This window comes from Cottoperca gobio, chromosome 2 (assembly GCF_900634415.1).
Source record: "Cottoperca gobio chromosome 2, fCotGob3.1, whole genome shotgun sequence".
In the NCBI taxonomy this organism is placed as follows: Eukaryota; Metazoa; Chordata; class Actinopteri; order Perciformes; family Bovichtidae; genus Cottoperca; species Cottoperca gobio.
This window is the reverse complement of record NC_041356.1, coordinates 9,741,625-9,762,933: the sequence shown is the minus strand read 5'-3', so window position 1 is coordinate 9,762,933 and position 21,309 is coordinate 9,741,625. Positions and strand designations below refer to the sequence as shown.

General features: G+C 44.6%; 1 protein-coding gene across 1 annotated transcript in view; it reads left to right on the top strand.

Moving 5' to 3' along the window:
• zranb3 (zinc finger, RAN-binding domain containing 3) overlaps positions 1–17,608 on the top strand; it is a 58,004-nt gene extending 40,396 nt beyond the window's left edge. The window contains 8 exon segments of the mRNA XM_029451294.1: positions 3,118–3,222; positions 5,752–5,894; positions 10,699–10,839; positions 13,087–13,245; positions 13,950–14,142; positions 15,266–15,379; positions 16,239–16,370; positions 17,014–17,608. Coding sequence (XP_029307154.1) covers positions 3,118–3,222; positions 5,752–5,894; positions 10,699–10,839; positions 13,087–13,245; positions 13,950–14,142; positions 15,266–15,379; positions 16,239–16,370; positions 17,014–17,112 — 1,086 coding nt within the window. The 3' untranslated portion in view covers positions 17,113–17,608.
• Positions 17,609–21,309: the final 3,701 nt, after the last annotated feature.

The window sequence follows — 21,309 nt, the reverse complement described above, 5'->3', positions numbered from 1 at the left end:
AACAGCAGTGACGGAGCACTGCACACCTGCCTGAGGGAAGAAGCGTTAGATCAGTCATAAATGTGAAGATATCCCCTAACAAGCCCCCGTCAAGAGCTGACCAAGAGATGGCAACAAAGACACTGAGCCAGAAAGGGAAGCAGAGGCAGTTTACCTACAAGCAACCAATCATGTTATATTTAAACAAACTGCATGCGGTCTCTCGCAGGGGGCTTTTGTGTGGAGATAATCAAGTAAAATGCTCTTCACGCTTGTGTCATTGGACTTTGTGGTTCTTCCTGCGACGCAGTCTGACTCTGATTACACTTGTCTGGAGTGCAACTTGCCAACCGACCTCTGTATTGATCGGATTGTGATACTTACCGCCCTTTTGTTTCATTCATGAGGGATCAGAGTCGCTCCCCACCAACGTAGATAAGAGAAGGTTCTACATGGAGAGGAGCAAAGAGCTGAACTGAATCACCGATAGAATATTACCCTGATGGCAATAGACAAGTGTCATGTACGCATGGCTGAGGCGATAAGCTGCGGAGATAAAAGTCCCCCGCTGTCGTTTAAATGATAAACTGTAGGAATTTTGGCTGGAAAGCTGTCGCATCGGGATAATCCTGGACCAGGCGTAGAAATCACACGGGGCCACTCAATGCACGAATCAGAGGAAGGTTTGTCACTGGGGTTGGGAGGAGAAATATGGAGAGCATTAGGAATTTGATGTCCATTTTGTTTTATTCAAGGATTCCCTGTTGCTGCTCTTGGTGCTAGTGTTGGGTGGGAGGTTTGTTTCATGTCAACACCAGGAGCAGCAGATGGGGAGGGGTTTACCGCGTCAGGATGATTCAGACGTGCATTATGTTGTGCTAAACCTCTGCTGTGACTGCCCATATTTTGGGGTATTCATTATGTTTCAAACCCCTGAAATGATGATATAAAAGCGGAAGTATCTACATTACGTCTACTGAGATCAACATAAGGGTCGTTTATGTGTCGCTAAAGTGCTGCAACTTGTGGGAACCTTATACACAAACAATATAATTATACATTACGTGCTTAAAATACGACCCAGTTGTGTTTTTATCTGATTGAATGAATGTATATGTTTGTTACGCTGGTCACTGGGGAGGATAGTACACCTGTTTCCATGCTGTAAACCGTTCCCCTGACTCTCCATCATATTTATTTTTGCCATAATCCAAATAAACATGTGGGCCTCTGTGCACTGAAGCTACAGCACAGGAGAAAAAACCGTCCGAATGTTGATTTGTATCTTCCAAATCCCTGCGTCAGCTGCTGGCAGGTATTAACCTTTACACGTTATGCTTTCTCCTGCCCGTCTTCTCCGTCTGCCACAGCTGAAGTGGCTCTGAAAGCTGAATTTCCGATTGAACTTGAATTCTCCGGTCAGCCTTACTCTTGTAAAAATGTTCCTGATGTTTGGCTCAATCACTGTCGTCTGAGTGAAGTTAACGCTGAGTGTAACTGGCTTCTCAGGCTTCAAATTGCCAGTAGTTAGTGCTAATGAAGCAGTAATAACTGGGAAAATTTTCTTTTATTGTGATTATTTTTTACAATGATTATGCAGGTACCTCGGAGCAGCGGCGATATGATTACCCATAATCACAGCGAGGTACATTCATGTGGATACACGCGGCTTTTTATACTCTTCACAATCCTCATTATTCCTGTTACTAATGTATGCGAACTGTCACGAGAGAAGCATTATCTTCAAAGTTGTGTACATATATTAGAACGACGACGAGAGATCACTAACGAGCTCCTTGGCTACCACGAGAATCTCCATGGCAACCGATGAAGAATAAAAGTGTGGACAGATGTAATTGGATACAGGTTCTGCAAGTTGGTCATTAAAAACAAATCTGATTGCTTGGCTGAAAATACCTGTAGTTTAATACCAATGGAGCTGCAGAGCACGCCGCGCCGCTGCTGTTGTCACATGTTCCGTCCAGGGTCAAATGTCTTCCCATGATTTATCGTGGGAATAACTTCTTTTTATGCTTTTCTTTGTTACAAGTGATGCTTCTATGTCTCAGAAGTGACAGCGTGTCCGCTACACTTTTACACATTATTAATCTCGTATGCATGTTTACCAGATGTGCTCTCGAAAACAAGACTGCGAGGCTACAGCCTGCGAGGGCTTTCAGCGCCGTGCTAACGTCAGTGTGCTAACACTTGCTAATTGCCACTAAACACAAAGTACACCTGAGGCTGATGGGAAAGTCATTAGCGACCTAATTCAAGGAGGCCATGTTTTCAGGTCTGTTTGTTTGTTACTACTTCCCTGATTGGCAGTAAACGTACTGCACGGGCAAAGGAAGAACCGGATGATACACAAATGATGTTCCACGCCAGGTTACAGCACAGCTAAGGACACGGTCGCACCTGTTGCATGACAAAGTGATGTTAGCAGAAACTGTTTTGTTGTCGTTATTGAGAAAACAGAAAGACGCCCACCTTCTCTGACACATGAAACATTCATGTGACAGCATCAATATCATGACATTTATCTCTGTCAGGCGAGTGAAACAATAACTCTGCTGCAGCTGCGTCGTCGTCGTTCACTCAGAGCTACACTGAGCATGTGCGTGGTTGTGTTGCCTGCTTTGGTTACAACGGTGACTCAGCAGCAAGTCCCACGTCCCACCAACTGTTTGGGCAGGAAAACACGAGGCACTTCAAAGAGCCTTGAAGGGACTGTGTTTGGTGTCGTGGGGCCACTGTGTACCATTTACTGCTTCAAAGAACCTCGACATGTGTTTTATCTCTCTGAGTACCCCTCTGCTCATCCCTTTCAAAGAGTTTAAAGAAACTACGGTGGCCTTCAGGTCACGTAAAAATGCAAAAGGCCCTCTCTGGTTTGTCCATTCTGGGCTACTGTAGAAAAATATGGTGGACCGGATAGTGTCGATATGAAGGGCTCATATCAACAACCCCAAATGCTCCGTGGCACAGTTTTTATATTTGACAATAAAGTGTAAATGTGCTGCTCTTGCTATTGTATCAAGAGTAGCTCTAATAAGTGTGATGGTAGTATTAGTAGCAGCAGTAACAAATGTCTTTGCTTAAGGCTGTCCTCTCCCTCTCTGTCTCCTCGTGTGTTAGGACGGGACTCCGTTGAGCTTGAGCTTCACCCCTCTGGACATCAAGCTATCCAACTGGGACGACCTGCCCGAGGCCTTCAGCCGGCGCCGGGAAAATCGAATACAGGTCTGCTCTTCCCGCCAGGCTCTGTCCTTGTGTGCGTGTGTGTGTGCTTTGATATTCATGAATGTGTGTGGGTGTGCATGTGGATTGGAGATGTAGCTAGTTAATGTGTTATTACTGTAAAAATGCCTTGAAGGGGAATTCCACTGGAGCGGACTTTTAGGTTTTAAAATGTCCAATATTTCCTTCTTTTGATTGATTAGAAAGATATCAACCATATGACTTCACATCATTTCCAAGATGATGGAACATTCTACATATACTCAAGAGTGCAGATGGAAAGTTTTTTCAGTTAGTAAGCCCATAGGGTGCTTTAAGGATGACCTTAATTTGAGACTAAGATAATTTCGTTTGATATCCGTCAGCAGGGCTATCTCCGCAATTGCACTGACCCAATGAAGATGTGGCACAAGGCTGTGCAAGGTTATTAAACAGATATCAGATATGTGTGGGGATCCAAAGACACCAGTGATGATGAGGCGGAAAGGAGCCTGATAGGTGGAGTGTGGGCGCCTACTTCCTCCACTGCAGGCCTGAAGGGGGAGGGAGGAGGGGTTGGGCGATGATGGAGAGAGGAGAAAAGAGAGGGGGCGGTATGGGGGTTTGGGCAGCCAAGGAACCAGCAAAAGAGAAAGTGCCGTTTTATGGCGGTCGTTAAAGGAGACGGATCATCGCCTCAAACGACCCCGCACGCCAAACAGCTAATATTAAATCCTGCAATCTGCCGTGGCAGTATCAGAGCCGCTGACAGACGCCCCACCTGTCACGTTGTTTATGTTAGTTTGTAAAACGAAGGCGTGCGCTGCATCCATCCTCTGACCCATCATTTACGCCCTGTTACACTCCAATTGTCCATCAAAATCAATAGAAAGCAAGGAGTTTAATGTGGGCGGCAACACGGCTTGGAAGGGGAGGCAGCGATGTGTAAACTCCCCTCAGTACAGAGCGGCTGCCCGAGCAAACATGTTGTCAAAGAATTTATGAGAAACTATTATAAACGATTTTGAAATAATCTATATTGCATAAAAGTAGAGGCGTTTAAGGCTATGAAACATGAATAATACATTTCTGAGAAGATGATTGTTAATTGCGAGGTTGCAGAGTGTGCATTGTTATCCTCTCACACGCCTCTTACAGGTTTATGCTGGCATTATCCTCTATATTATGGAAAGATGAGGAAACCTAAACTGTTACTGCGTCTGCAACCAACCTCCCCTTTCCATTGCTTCCTGCTGAAGACGTTAAGCTTTTAAAAGCATTAAAAACATCTGATTTTCAACATTAAACATTTGTTTTGGAGAGGAGACTCTGCAGTAAAACCCTCCTGAATGAAAACCACTGAAGGAATCCTGACCGGGCGACGCTGACTGCCATGACAAACTCCCATCATGATCCCACGCTACTTCTTTGTTTTTGTTTTGATTGACATACCACGACTGGCATAAAATGACATAGTGTGTGTGTGTGTGTGTAAGAGATAAAAGCATGATTAACATACTACTTCATCCAGCTGCACAGGGATAAATCAAAGCCCAGTTTCCACCCACACAGCGTCTGATGCTCTCCTATTAACCCATCCGACCTTTGGAGAACACACCATCCCACTCTTCCTCCTCAGTCACGACTTCTGACGTCTTATTCCGCTCCTTGACTTTGGGCTAACCTTTGATGAACTCTCAGAAAAGTTACCACCTTCAAACCCTAAAGCTCGTCCGGAGTCTTCATCTCAGTCCAGTCTATGTAGAGCGGGTACATTACATCTTTGACCCCCCGGGGGGTACAAACCTCAGAGAGCTTCCGTTGGAATATCCGCGATTTCAAGACACTTCATCCTGTTGCGTTGTGATTCTTTTAATCTGCTTTTAAAGAAGAGTAATGGTAATATTTCTGCACAATTCTAGGCTCATTTAGCATAAAAACAAATCTTCCAGAACGACCAATTATTCGACTAATCGACTGAGAGGGGGCGGCCCTGCACGATTCAACTGCAAACACATCAATAAAGCAAACCTGGGTGTGCAAACTGCCTTTATAATGCATATTGAGTTTTGTTTTCACACAAATAATCTTCTTGTGAGAGTAGGTATCATCCATGGAGAGAAAACCCACTCCTCTAGTGTATGATACGTCGGTAAATTGCCCATTAGGCCTTGGTTCTTGGTTTGCTATTTGTTATTGTGCCAGTGGATTTTATTTGAAACCCTGACTTGGCTGAAAGCGTATACAGCTCTCTCTTGGTTTGATGGGTTTTATTCAGCTATCTGAGAAAGTGTGTGTGTGTGTGTGTGTGTGTGTGTGTGTGTGTGTGTGTGTGTGTGTGTGTGTGTGTGTGTGTGTGTGTGTGTGTGTGCGCTCTGCAGGTTGGGATTGTTTGTTTTCAGCTAAAGTGTATTTTCAAAAAAGATGTTTTGTTCTTCAAGACACTCTAATATCTAAACGATCAACTTGTGTAGAAGATGAAGGCTCCAGCAGTTTCGGTTTTATCTTGAAATTGAATATGAATTGAGGTGTCGTGTGTCCCCCCCCCCCCAGGTATTGAGGTTCGTTCAGGACTGGAGCAGCCTGGCAGCCATGAAGCAGAAACTGCTCCAACGCAGCGGCCTCCTCTTCCACAGCCCCACTTTAGGCTTGCAGCAGCTGGCCGCCGTCCAACGCCCGCACTCCAGCACCAAGAGGTCAGATTCTAGCTGCAAATATGTTCTTGAAGGAAACATGCTACTTTGACTTTCAAATACTTAGCCGTGAGATAACATGCTTGTAGTAATTAACCATTCTCTAAAGCTCTCCCAAGAACAGAAATTGGTTATTATAGCAGAGCGACTGTAACGGATCAGGGCAGGGGAGTAACGCTGCGTTCATGTGCTGTCAGAATAGTCGGGAAAAATTACAATTTGGTACAGGATGTAGAAACATGGCGGACTAAAGTAAATGTTGGGTTTTAATAACATATTGCACATGCACACATGTCATTTGTAATATGGTATTATGTTGTTAGTTGCTGTAGAGTGACTCTATTAGATAGATATTAGCATTAACCCTGATGAAAGTCAGGTAAAGCAACATTTTAGTGGTTTTAGGAAGCAGCAAGTGTGGGACATAATCCCTGATTCAAACTGTTTCAGCACGCTTGGCTTCTCTTTGACGCTAACGCTAAGCAATTATACACAACACATCTTCTCTGTGTTGTTTCCACATCACGACTTGAAGCTCATGAACCATCCAAAATCAAAATGCTTTCAAAGATTTAGCTAAATCTTCCCGTTATTACTTGGAAAGAAATCTGTAAACTGTAACAAGGGAGCGAGTATGTCTTCCCCTCTGAGCGGTTCAGTAAGAAGTCATTTGACCTAGCATCCCCATTGTGCCAGTTAGTGTACATTTTGAATTACTTCCCAACATTATGTCAGAAACCGGAAAGCAACGTGTGAGATTTGTAAATACTAACTGCCCCAGGCGTCATGGAAGGCTGAATAGTATTAGTGTGTGTGTGTGTGTGTGTGTGTGTGTGTGTGTGTGTGTGTGTGTGTGTGTGTGTGTGTGGGCGTATCAAAGGGTGTCAGCTGAGGCATAAGAGAGGATGGGATGAGCGCTGTGTATGTGTACATGTGTGTTTTTTGACAAACAAGCATTGTTGCTGGCACACTAATTACAGCTGGCGTGGATGGAGGCAAGGAGAGTTTGCCAATTACAGGGTAGACTCGTGTGTGTGTGTGTGTGTGTGTGTGTGTGTGTGTGAGAGAGTGTTTCTCAACCGGGGAACGTGTTTGGGTGCATGAACCTAATCAAGGTGTGAGTAGGAGGCAATTGGCCCGGCTTGATTTGATACCTGTTTGATTTATTCACTAATCAGAACCAATCAAGCTCCAGCTTCGGCTCAGCGGGGCGATCACGGCTCACCTTCCCAACACTGAGACGCTCGGTTTTCAACTACTTCCAACTTAATGCACTTTGCTTGGGTTTTCAACACTGGATGTTCTCGTCATAAGCCCCTCGTGGAGATTTGCAGTGATTTTATACGAGTTAAGAGGATTTTAATCAGGGTTTGCATCCTGCCTAAGTATGTTTGATCGCTAAATTACTGCTATAAACGGCGTATTGCTTCTATAATACGCCGTTATAATAGAATAAGAATTTCTCTTTTCATTTATATGCATACACGGTTTTTCATATTGGTCATGAGTCAAGTTGGTTGCCAGGCAACACATGCAAGTATCAGTGAGTGGGGAGTAAAAATAACATTGTACAGGTGAGGAATATTTTTATGTAATTATAGAGAGCTACTTTTACCTACAACACACCGGGTGGTGAAATATACATTTACATCCTGACACACAGATCCTACACTTCCCATCATGCAACTTTTATAGCGTCTTATATTAGACACTGCCTGATAAACACCCACATCTTCCAAACCCCACACCTCCAGTTTGTAACTCAAGAGTCACACATTAGTCAGAGCCCATCACTATTTATGGGCAGCATGTATTTGTATTCTGTAATTGCTTCTCTATAAAGTCCTTGTTGTTCACTGGCGGAGTCCGCCTTTACTGTGCAGGACTCAAGTGGCCACAGGTGTCTGGAAATGAAGATTATAGCTTTAAATACAGAAGGTTTATAGTCTTCATGGGTTTTATATGCATCATAATGCTATAACATCTACCAGGTACACATATACACATTGGTTTTGATCTGCAGCTGCATGTTTCAGTGCATGTAGCTTTCCTCTGAGGCCAGGGGAGGAGAGCAGCCGTCAGTCAGAGCAGCTTCAGCTGGGCCCGGACCGGAGCATTAGCTCGTTAGTTTGATTTCACACAGCTGAGCAGGGTCGGGCGGTGCTGCCCCCACAGGCCTGCAGCTGTGCATCAAAGGGCCACCAGCAGAACACTATGTTCAGGTGATCCACTGCTGCTAAGCTATCTTAAAGGCATTTGTTTTAGTGTTAGAGGGGTCAGCTATTTTTATTTTTATTTAGTCTTAGTCTGTCAAATGTCCTTGTTAGTTTTTATCATATTTATCCTGTTTTTATTTAGTTTTAGTGAATGAACATTAAAGTCGATGTAGTCGAACCAAAACCAATTATTTTGTCATTTTAGTGTGTGTGTGTGTGTGTGTGTGTGTGTGTGTGTGTGTGTGTGTGTGAAGTCATGGTTATTATATGTTTATATATAATACATGTCACACTCTTTGTTAGAATTAACACTACATTTTTAGAAACACACTTCATGCTGAGAGTCAGATGAGTGAATTGACACCACTTTTTTTTTGTCTGTGCAGTAAATATGAATCTACAGTTACCAAGCAACCAGCGGAGACTTGAGGAAGTTGCTGCTCCCAGCGTAGAAATACATAACCTCCGGTTAAACCGCAAATTAGCAAACAAATATGGATGTGTGGTATCAATGTTCTCGTCTAACTCCTGGCAAGGAAGTGAATAAGAGTATTTCACAAAATGTCAAACTGTTCCTTTAAAGTTGCAACACTGCTGTGTGTGTCCTTAAGGTGTAAATAATGTGTTGAAGGAGCTTCTTTTATTATAGAACATTTACAAAGCTGATTTTTAAACATGCATTAATTGCATCATAGGCGACTAAAATGTTACAATTAACTTTCATGAACTGGAAACACACTGAAGGTTATCAATCACAAGGAAGCCCCGCCCCTAAAGCATACGCCGCTTTATCGTCTATTTCACTCTAAATGGGAACATGATTTACAAAATGAACATCATGCTGCGTTGAAGAAGACTTGACGATGTGCGCTGAGGTGATAAATCATAATAAACTTTATACAATCGGACTTCTATTTGCAACCAGTGGAGTCGCCCCCTGCTGGAGATTAGAGAGAGTGCGTGTAAAGAACGTGTTGAGTTGTTTACATCCATGTTGGCCAGCTTCTTCATCACCGCCGATTGATACCCGAATGTCTGCATCATGCATGTTCATGATACAAGTTATATAGAGACCCACATAGCGCTACTAGTGGTCAAACACAAGGTATAATGCATAAGGAGAAGCGGCAGTCACCTGCATAAAAACATGCAAACACACACCCACAGCAGAAGCGCAGTTGGACTCCAGTTTAGTGTAAGGTATCTCGTTTCATCCAGCCTCTGCGCTGGGACTGTTTGAAGCAAAGGAAGCTCGCGTGTTTGATGGAGACTTACCTTCTTCCTCATCTCCCCTCAGCTCCCAGAGAAACTTCTCCTCTTTGATGTGTCTCCCTCCTCCACTTTCTGCCTCCTGTCATCCATCTTTTCTTTATTTCCCCCCCCCCCCCCCCCCCCCCCTGCTACCTTCTTTCCATTTCCCTCCCAAAGAAAGTATTCTGTCCAGATGGAAGTGGTGGAAATGCATTAAAAAACAAATGTCACAGCATAGCCTGCAGGGCCAAGTGGAAATACTAACAGCATAGTTTAACAGCGGCTACACCTTCCTGTTTAAATAGCAGAGTGCTTCATGAAGCCATTTCATTTCCTCAGAATAAAAACACATATTTCAGCTACAATTAAATAACCTATTCATATTTAAAGACAAGACATTTAACGACTAATCAAGAGAACAATCTTTACAGCAACAACAATAGAAGAGAAGCTGGTTCACCTGCCAAAATCTGCAAGCGTCCTCCCTGCCAGAGTGTCTTTGAGCAGAGCAGACTCGCTGCTGCAGGACTGGTGTTTAGTAGCCGAGTCCGATCTCTGACCTCTCTGTAGAGGAGGACAGAGGAAGGATAATTGCTCAATGGGGACCATTAGAGTGTTGTATCGTCCCTCTGTGGAAAGCCTTAATGTTACCTGGGGGCGTTTGGTGATTGGTCACTTTCCTCTCAAGACCACAGCAATTTCCTTCCTGCGAGAACAAACGAGTGAGAGATTTCTTTCTCTCCCTACTCCTCCTCTCCTGTATTCTCTGTCAACTCTTGTCACCCTGGGGTCATTTTAATCCTGTCCAAATTGACATGTAGTGTTTCATGCAATTTCTGACTGGCACACCTAGGATCTGTATTACAGCGGCCATAAAAACCTGTAGCGGGGTAGATGGATTAGATTAGATGATTGAAGATCCCTGTGGGGAAATTAGATTGTTGCAGCAGCTGTAGTGATAGGATTCAGCAGGGGAAGAGGACAAACAGAATATAAGCACACAAATAGAATTGAAAATGAGCAAGAGAAGTGAGAATTTATGCTTTTCAGCACAGTGTGGTGCATTGCACGGAGGCTGTTTGTTCTGTGGGTGTTGGTGTGTGTTACATTTATGTGGGTGAGTCCCAGGATCACCGCAGTCCCGACCAGATGACTAAGATTACGGCTGTGCTCCAGCAACATCAAATCTCCCATCTTACCTGGCGCTAATGCCGTCCAGAGAGAGTTTGTGGATCCATCTTCTTGCACCTACTCCCCCATGCTCTACATGTGAATCAGCTCTCTTCAAGCTCTTTGCTTATATAACGTCTGCAAATCCTCCTTTCATCCCGTTTTCACAGGTACCTCGGTAAAGACGAGGTGGCCCAGGCCTCCCTGAACAAGGCCCAGCAGGAGGGAGGCAGCGTCCGACTGGTCACCAAGGAAAAGTTCTTCACGAAGAGGAGCTCTGCCTCTTCAGCAGCACCACCCGCTTCAGAGAGGTGGGTGAAAGAGCAGATGTGTGGGTGGATATTCACGGCAGGAGAGGTCAAACTGTCCTCAGGTCTTAAATGATACCTCATATATATATATATATATATATATATATATATATATATATATATCTCTAAGTCTTAAAGCACACAATAAAACAGCTGCACTGTTGGATTTATTACAAGTGCACAAATCCTCATCTGTGTTTAGATTCTGATCGTGTCCTGCCTTGTTTGTGTTTTTTTAACGATGCGCTTTCACGGTCTCCACATGGAGGTGGCGTGCGTCGTCACGTGGCTTCGTCTTTGGGGTTTTCATTTTCCTTCTCTGAACCGTCTCCATGGAGATCTGCGTGTGCCTTGTGGGAGAGGCACAAAGGCTACTCGTCGTGTGTTAGTACAGTAAATATAGACCAAAATACAATCTACTGGGTGAGATGCAACCAGCTCGCCCCAGGAGGGAACATCACTATGGAAACCTGCACCAAACACACACACACACACACACTCTTTTTCATATGTACACAGCGATGTCTGTGTGATATCAAGAGTCTTCAAGGTGCACGTTTGTGCTTTTTTTTTTAAGCTGACACAACAGCTTGAGGAATTACAAAGTATCTCTGGAAATATATTTCTCAAGAGCGAACGTAATAACAAAAGAAAGTTCCTTTTGGGTGATGAAAAACACATTCGAACGGGATATTTCCAACTCATCTGGTGTCATTTTAAAATGTATAAAATACAATCTTCCTCTCCGCTGACTGACAGCTGGACACCGGCGTCAGATGTTGTCCGTCTCTCGTGCCTTTGGTTTGCTCTGCTGTGAAGCATCAGAAATGAGCTGGCTGGTAAACATTCGCAGGCTGGGCGCCGTTTGCTGAAGGCATGTTACGTGATTTCTGAGGTTTGAAGCACGAGTTACCTCGCGCTGCCAACATGCTCACTTGCTTTGTGCATATATTAATTTTAATTATTTTGTAAATGTAAAGCAAATATCATACTTAACGTTATGTTTTTAATATCTTTGATTGCATTTTTCCTTTTAATGCGTTCAACACTTGCGAGCGCACGATGTGTTTCTGGGTGAGTACCATGCTTTCACCATCCTCAGTTTGGACGCACCAGTAAAAAGTCTATTTCTGTCTCTTTCATCCGCTCGATGTTTGCTGGCACAGCACTTGTCTCTTGGTACTTCCAATTTTTGGTATCTTCTCAACTTTGAAGCAGCGAGGCTCCTCTTTTAGAGGGTTTATTTCTTCTCCATTTCAATGATTAAATCTCACTGTGTAGTGCTCTGTCTCTCTGGCTCTTTGTTCCTCTCTGTCTGTCTGAATTGTAAACCGTGAGGAAAGAGAATTTAGTCCATCTGTCCCCTCCAATGTGGCTCCAGCACCCTGCTGGGACAACATGGCAAATGCCCAAACTTGCTGTCCTCTGCCAAAAGGACAGGCATACACATACTTGAAATGTTCTGCAGATGCATCACCATCATGTACACACACACACACACACACACACACCGGCCATATGTCCATCCACTCTGCATCTGCAGCACACAAAGCAAGCACTAGATGTTGGATTTTAAACGCCATGAATTTATGTTGAATTGTGTTTGCTGCTCTGCTAATGTTGAAAGAACTGAGCTCGACATTGAATCTGGCTGTTGGCTTACAGGCGGATTTCTATCGCAAGGGTCAAGGTAACATCTCTTTGAAGTTAAGTGTGCAAAGGGCTGGAAATCTGCCGCAGCCGTGCCTGCCTGAATCAAAGAGATATGAAGAATAGATTGCATAGATGAATCCATTTATATAAGTGTTTTTATGTGGCCGATCTAACATTGGAAATACTCCTGAATACTGCATTTTGTCATTTCTTGTCAATACATGTAAGTATTACACCAGCCTTCTGCTAAATTCACACATTTACAGTCATGTTGGTTATCTGAGATTTGCATTCCTTAACATATTTAATGCTTAAGAGTAAGCCTGTACTCTGAACATATCCTTTCTTCCTTATAAAGAGGCTTTTATGTCTACATATTAAATTACTTTATTAGATTTTACTCTGATGATCCAATAGAATTATTTGCTGTCAATGCAAACTTAACATTTCCTCCGTGTTTACAAATCTTATGCACATTTTAATTGGTGTCGGATCAAATAAATAAAGATGTTTTTATGTAAATGTGTTTTATGGATGCAACACGAACCATATGTTCCTACAATGGGAGACAAAACCGTGTCATTGTCTCTGCAGCCCAGTCAGCGAGTCCTGTAAGACGGTGGAGGTGCAGCCGCCGTCAGAGTCCGGCTTCCTGCAGGCGGTGGACAGTGAGGGTGTCCCGCTGTGTCTGTCCTGCCAGCAAGCCTGCTCTACCACCGGTGGGGCCTGGGACACTCGCTTCTGCGGCCACAGGTATAGTGAGTGTAGAAACACGAGGCTTTAGATGCACGTCAGGTTCCTCCAGGTCGTGACCAGATTGGTGGAGTTTACTGCAGTGGGACAATCCAGGCCGTCGTTGCTAAGATGTCAGTCAAAACAAAAAAGCATGTTAATTTAACTTTGTTTAAGCAATAGTCTGTGATTGCTTAAACTTCCCAGTACTGATTGTCCTCTGTGCAAAAGCCCACCCATCTGGCACCTAAAAATTCAATTATACTCGGAGCTTTAAGAGTTTTTGTGCAAAACAAAGTCAAAAACTATAATGTTGACATCATCTTGTTGCTTTATTCCTGACGGCATCTCCTATATTTATAATGGTTCTATTCCTAATCTGTATTTCAAGATGAATTCACTGCATTTAAACCCCAATATAAATGATAACTTTCTGATGGTTCTCTGCCGTGTGTCGCTGCCCCCTTTCCGCTTACATTCTTATAACTGAAAGTGTCCTTTTCTTAAAGTAGAAATTTAATTTCCTTAAGTGGTTTTCAAGAGACAAATCCAGGTCATTGAGTCAAGGTGAGATGCTTCAGTCCTCTAGAACTGGATGTGATCGAACGCATGACGTGCTCCTTCCAGCTCAATCATAAAAGAGACAATAACGAGTTTCCTCTGAAACTAAAGAGCCGTTAGTGTTGTAAATGTAAAGGCAGATTCATTTGTTTCCCCACCCACAGGTGCCAGGAGGAGTTCCAGTTGCGCTCCAGCCAGACGTACATGCGCTCGCGGGTGCTGGAGGCGGAGCAGGGCATCTGTCAGCACTGCGGCCTCCACGCCCACGAGCTGTTCCTGAAGGTCCGTGACGCCCCGCCCTCCCAGCGCAAGGATATGCTGGAGAACACTTGGCTCGCGCAGCTGTCACTCAAACAGGTTGGAGATTGATTTTGTTACAGATAAAATGAAAGATATAAATATATATATATATATATATATATATATAAAGATATCTACTTCATCAATGGCAGAGCATTCTAAGCAAGTACCAACCTGATTACAGCTTCATTATTAGACACGCTAGATGCATCACTGGCAAAGAAAAAGCCATTTCTTGTCTGTGTGTTTGTGTAAAACACACAGACACACACACACACACAGGTTGATCTGCACTCCAAGGGGCCAGCTCCCAGTAAATGGATTGCTGGGCCCATTGATTTTTTTTTCCCAGTGCCAGACCTCAACCAGTAAGCCTGTTTGATTTGGTTGGCTGTTATCCTGCAAAGCCAGCGCCCCCCCCCCCCCCCCTCATACACACACACATACACACACACCCTTCCCAGTGCCTCCGGCAGCAGCATCAGCGCCGATCGATGCACCGAGCTTTAGAGGAAACAAACTCAGCCAAATGATAAGACGCCGCAGCGGTGGAGGAGCCTCCAGATTATAGGCTCATTCTTTGGTTCATACTGGGGGTTCTGGTGTGTGTGTGTGTGTGTGTGTGTGTGTGTGTGTGTGTGTGTGTGTGTGTATGGGTCTTTAGGTGTACCTTGGGGTCTCTTTCGGTGTGTGCGAGTCTGTGTACAACAGCATTCTGCCATGTGTGTATTGGTATTTTGGTGTGTGTGGATTTTCTCTATTTATTATGGCCTTTAGGTGCCTGTCAGCAGAATGTAGTTGTGTGTAGTGGTGAGGTCTGGTGCAGCAAGGTGCATGGCTTTGGCACAAAAGCAGATTCAATTGAATGGAGTGTGTGTGTGTGTGTGTGTGTGTGTGTGTGTGTCGAAGAGACGTGAACTCTGCCCCTGTGAGCAGGCCTGTTCTTTAAATCTGTTGGGATCAATTCCAGCTCACTGCCTTAATGTCGGCAGAGAAGCACTCAAAGCTGGAAAATGGATTTTTCGCCCTGAACTCTTCCCATCAGGCTTCTCTCTTCCTCTGTTTCTAATTCTCCCAATCATCTTTTGCTCATCCGCTTGCTTACTCACTATCCTCTCTTTTAGTCTGTCTTCAATTGTTACTATTTCTGTCGAGTGCCATTGTTCCTATTGCTTTTCAGAATCCCCGAAAAAACACAGCAGCAAGCAACAGACTGCTTCAGTTCGCAGGTCAACTTGCTCTCTCTCTGCAACACTGGAGTTCAGTGATCTTGTCCTCTCAAGATACAATCCAGGTCAGAGGAAGGGCCAGCCAGTAGCTCTTGAGCTCGATATAAAATACTAAGTCGTCGCTGCGTCCGTGTCATCATTAATAAGTGAGAGATAATCGCTTTATTTAGATCTTAGCTCTATTTATAATGAAGTACATAGTCTAGTGTTAGCATGCTAACCTTTTCACAGCATTGGTAATGACCGTGATGGTGTCGTGTTTGCATGTATTACTCCACAAATTCAAAATACTAGTTATAATTAATCCATTAACAGCTAAAAATCCATTAGTTTGGCATTTAGCGCTACGTTTCCTTCTGCAGCATGTTATTCCCTGTGGTTTATTTAACCTCAATGTGGCGTCTTTGTCAGGCAGACTTATACGTACTCACTGCAGCTGCTCATTATGTAGACCGTTAACATTGTCTGTACCTGAGGCATCTGATGGTGCTGGATAATAGAAAGTCAAAGTTCACCGTCGTTGATTTGGTGCAATTATTGTTTTCATCAAATGATCTTTCCCTCACAATCATACGGGCTCACATTCAGGCTTTACTCTGCACTCATTACTTCCTGTGGTACTTTCCTGCCACTTGTATGCCTCGCTGTGATGTGTACTCCTTATTTGTTTTCATCCTCTTATTGTGAAGCGCATTGCAGAAGTTCCCCTGCGGTGCAGAGATTTGTTTAACACGAATGATTTTCTGTGTGCTGTAAAATAACAATTTAGGTCACTTGGAGCGCTGAGCTTTACTAAAGACATCAGAAATTAACTTTAGCATAGACGGATGGTTTGGGAGGGCAGCGCAATCACAGCTTGTTGTTGGCAATTTGGGTGGTCAGTGTACTGAGGCGCTCACTGTGTCTCTCTGTGTGTGCTTCTAGCTGAATGTGATGATCGGCGCTCCGGTCGAAGGGGATTTCTGGCAGGTCGACCACATCCGGCCGGTCTACAGCGGAGGAGGACAGTGCTCTCTGGACAACCTGCAGACGCTCTGCACCGTCTGCCACAAAGCCGTACGTGCAACACTCGTAACAACCCGCAGCTTTTAGAGCCAAAGGGGCAAAAGCAATTTGTCTAACGTCGAAGGTGCACGCTGGATGGACCTCTCCTTTATCCGCATATAAAAGGAGAGCCTCATCACTCATGTAGAGGATCATATGTGATGTCAGTAATGTGATACATGGTCAAACAAATTGATCAAAAGTCCTACCATCCCTCACAAAGCTATATATTGCCTGTAATAGCATCACATGATGTGCCTGTATGACATCTTGATATATAGCATTTGTTGCCTTGGGAACATTTTCCTTCTTGAGCTTCTTCAGTCAATATTTCATAATCACAGACGATCCACTTCTCGTGATTGGAGAGCCACGGTTTCCGAATAAAACTGAGCTTTCATTGTGATCTAAAATGTGCTTCACTTTTACGCCCGGATGCATTTTTGTGAGAGCGGGTGTCAGTTTGGAAGGAAGCGCTTCACATGTCGACGTGTGTAAACTGATGTGGAGAGCTGCTCGTCCCGATAAGGGGATCCTCTCGCTGTTTATGCCACCACTCAGACACTTTAATCTAGAGATGCTCAATATATTGATCTCGCTTTTTCTCTTCGCTGCAGATTTAACCTCTTGCATCATGTTCCATTTCTCTCCGCAGAGGACGGCTCAGCAAGCCAAAGAGCGGAGCCAGAAGAGGAAGAGTGTTGCAGCCTCCAAGGTTGCGTCAGACATCAGCAGGTTCTTCGTCAGGAAATGAAACGAGGGTTTAGTGAGGGTTGTATAAAAGTTGGTTTTCTGACTGCGTGGATGAAGATGCATCATGATTCTTCAATGACGACACATTTAAGTATTAGAAATGGCGTTCTCTGACGGCCGTACGTTTCTGGTGATATCAGCGGCGCCCTGTTGGACTCTGCTGCACCTGTGGAGATTTACTCTCAACTGCATCAAATGCTAATTCAGCCAAACTCCGCTCTCGTCCCCGAAACGTCACAAATGCGCTAGCCTTGATTTATGACGCCCCCCCCCCTTTAGCTCGAGGCTGAAATGGAGCAGGTTGTTTAGAGAGATGCTGCTATTTTAAGATTTTGCAAACTTGGTGAAAAGTAGCAGGTGAGAAATGAATTGGGGGGGGGGGGCTTTGTGATTAAAACTTCACGGCAGTGTCCTCAACAAGTGGCGCCTTGTAAATCTTCCTCTTTGGAAGATGGATGAACGCTCGCCAGTAAAATAAAAAGGCTATTTTCATCTTGTTTTATGTTGTCTTCTTCTGTTGCTCTGCTGCCTTTAACCACAAGCTAGCAAATCGTTTCATCGCCTCAAGTCAGGAACATTATTGTCCATGTCCACGCATCTTCCTCTTCAGCTGTGCTTGATGATCTGAGCAGAGCTAAAGTCAGTCAGGAGGGCTATGTTTAGAGAGACGGAGAGCAGAGTTACTATGGAAACAAGGCTTCAGGTTCAGCAATGTCGGGAATATTGAATCTCTCCTTGTGAGAGTTATACAATGAGCCAGACAGACATCAGAAACTCCAATCAATATCAGCAGGCTCCTGTGAAAATGAGGCCGTCACATTCCTCCGCAGCAGAATTCGACTTCCCCTCTCGTCGCTGAGGCTCCACGGGTTGACGTCGAGGATGTCGTCATGTCACGATTTGTCCATCTGTCAGCCGTGTCAAACTCCGAACTCAGCAAATTCCGACGTCGCTGGAAAGTTTTTACATTTTCTTGTCAGCCCAAACTTCTCTCAGCCTATCGGAGCGCTCGGTTGAAGCCACAGCTTCAAACTTTCTCTGAGCCCATGTGGGTGCGTGCGTGGGTGTGTGTGTATTTCCCCTACGGCTGCTCCAGGTCTCCACTTAATAAGACCGTTGTTCCTCTCCTGTCCAAACCGACAAGCTTTGTGAGTAATGAACATCTCCCAGGCAGCCTTCCAACAACAGCAGGTTTCAGTGTCAGTCCCTGTCAGCAGCCAATGACTCTGATCTGCTGTTTTATTACACCCAAAAGGTGCATGTGCATGTGTGCGGGAGGGAGAAATGAGTGTAGCCGAGTGTGCTCCTGTGCGTGTGTTTGGTAGAGGAGAAGTGTGTATTGGAAGTGGTGTGTGTGTGTGTGTGTCAGACGGAGCCATAATGAGGCAGCGCCCAGATGAAGACGTCTCATGTTCTTCCCAGAGGGTGTGCTGGGTAAAGAGCAGCGCTGCAGCCGCGTGACACTGTTTGCGTTGAACAACCTATCAGCCCAGAGGAAAAACATTAGCTCCGCAGGTGATGACAGTAATAAAGATGGACTCAAACACAGGCGGACGGCCGCCGAGGTTTGCGTGTTTGCTCTCCGTCTAACACCCCTCTCCTCCCTTCGTTCTTTAAAGCAGGCATCGCGGCAAAAACCCAACTCACTTTTCCCATCAAGTGCAATCAGCGGCTTTGCCTCGGTGCCATTTCAACAGGTTACATAGCAACACGGCACACTCTGGACGTCACATGGCCGAAATTAGAAAGCAAATGTCTAGCGGGAAATAATGACATATAGTTAGAAAGTCACAGTGTTGTGAGGAAGGAAAGAAAAATGCCGCCATCTGAAGAACATCAAATGGAGTTTAAAAGAAGTGCAGCCACGGCAGTGAACCTGTCGTAGACACATTCATAGAAATGGACTTTAAAGGAGAAACCAACAATAAATCTGATATCAAGTACCGTGTGTATCTGCAGCCCGATATATCTTCCTCTGTGCCGTGGCGCTCCATCGCGGTCCACCTCTGACCCATAATATCTTCGCTATCTTCTATGACCCACCTTTGAATGATAGATGCTTCGTATATCTGTCATGAAACAACTGATCAATTAGCAACTTTTATCTTGTAGTAACCCCACACACTGTACACCGCCTTGCTGCTGTAAATAGTCACCAGAGCACCAACTGTTTATACATCCGCAGCTTAAAATAGTCCCCACTAAATACACTGTTCCCTCCTGTTTGAGCAACGTTTGCTTGAAACTACAGCGCCCAGCTGTTAAACTATATATTTGTGACATTAAAGGGAAGCCAGAAGCCGAACATCAAGAAGAAGAAAGGACCCTTTGCAGAACAAAACACTTGTGATCAAAAGAATACTCACATCGCAGGTGCAACAGGGTTTCTCAAAGTGGGTCACAGGACCCTCCAGGGGCCTTGTACAGGCCACCTCGGGGTCCACAGCAAATTGAGAAATAGATTAATATTGCTGTAACTCAATTCCATAGGAATCTCTCTAATTACAGTCATTACATTATGTGAAATAATGATTTTTGTAATTGTCGTTATTCTCCCCCCCCCCCCCCCCATAGGATGTGGCGACGAAATGTGTCTTTTTAGGAGTCTGTGACATGAAAATGTTTGAGAAGCTGCTCCAACCAGGCACAACTTGACAGTAAACCATACAAATCATTCATAATTCAATCATGATTTGCATTCAGACAGCAAGGCGTTATATTTGGCGCCATTCCATTGGTTATTCCATTTCAGCCTCGCCTGCCCCCCTAATCTACTTTGGCCTTTTCAGCTGAAGGAAGCGCTTCTACAAACCCAATCTTGCGTGACAGGTGTGATGGAGAAGGGCCAATAAAAGCCTGCACAGCTCGCTGCGTGCAGCCGCCGGCTCTCCAATCCGTGGCTGAATCCTGCTGTGGTTTGATTCCTGGCTGCCATATTCTCCACTGTGATCCCTCTGTGTCTGTGACCCTCCCTGCCCTTCAGCAAGGAAAGGAAATAGACACTAGGGAGGTCGTACCCCGCTGCCCTCCTTCAGGAGTGAAAAACAGCTCTGATGTTCTGTCATTTGGTGGAATGTGAACTGCAGAACCTCATCACAGAAAAGAAACGGACCTCCAGTCAGACCTCTGCGATGTTGTATTAAAACATCCAGAGAGCTTGTGTATACCCAAACCGTCTAATTGAACTCCTTAGTCTGCGTTTAGGAAGCAATTCTTGCCTTTAAACAGCCACAGCCGATGAGAGGCTTTTGTCTTTATTGTCATGTTATCTCTTGGGATGGTGATGAGATGATTAATCATTTCCTGCTGCAGAAACTGCTCGCACAAGGCTGCGAAGGCTCTGCAGAGCGTGACGCCCTGGGTGGAAGAAAACGGTATTATGGCCCGGGTAATTGGTGGAGGACCATCACTCATAAGCGATCTAATTAATGTCATTAAAACACCCTCTCTGGTTGCACAGAGATGTTTCCAAAATGGGCTTATCCATCCTGATGAGTGTCACACACGCAAATGATATTCCAAGAGAAACTGCGGCAGAAGCGAGCAACAGAAAATCGATACAACAGTTCCAAGTGAACAGTGGCTGGCTATTTCCTAATGTCATTCAGCCTGGTAGGGGCTGTGCAGTGGTGAGAGGATGCTTTCTCATTGCTCAGCTGGAGGTGGCTTTTGTCAAGTCCAAATTCTATTTATTCAAGATGGCTCCCTGGTTGTCTCCCAACATGCATGGCATGCTGCGGATTAGGACCAAAAACGCAATCAATTCACCCAGCAGGAGATCAGGGGAAATAACAGATAAGGTTCTTAGCATAATTCATACAGTCCCCAATCTGGCTAGGATTAATGTATGTCTTTGCTGTAGCTCGCTCTTATTTGTATGTTGGAGCTCGTGTGGGGCTAAATTGGCGCTTCATGTGGCCAATTACAATCAGGCTTTGTTTGGAAAGGCCCCTGTGAAGACTGGATCTGACCACATCGTTTTACAACTAATGCAGTTTAGGACTGATGTAATCGCATCTATATTTAATTACCATTAAGACGTGCGCTTTACAGCAGGCTTTGTCAGCGTTCCTCAGTGTTTAAAGGAAAAAAAGGCAAATATTCAATGGAAAAAAGTCAAAAAAGAGACAAAAGGGTGCATGCTGCATTCTCTAAACGTACAGTGTGTACATTAAAATGTCCCATAGAGTCCCAGAAG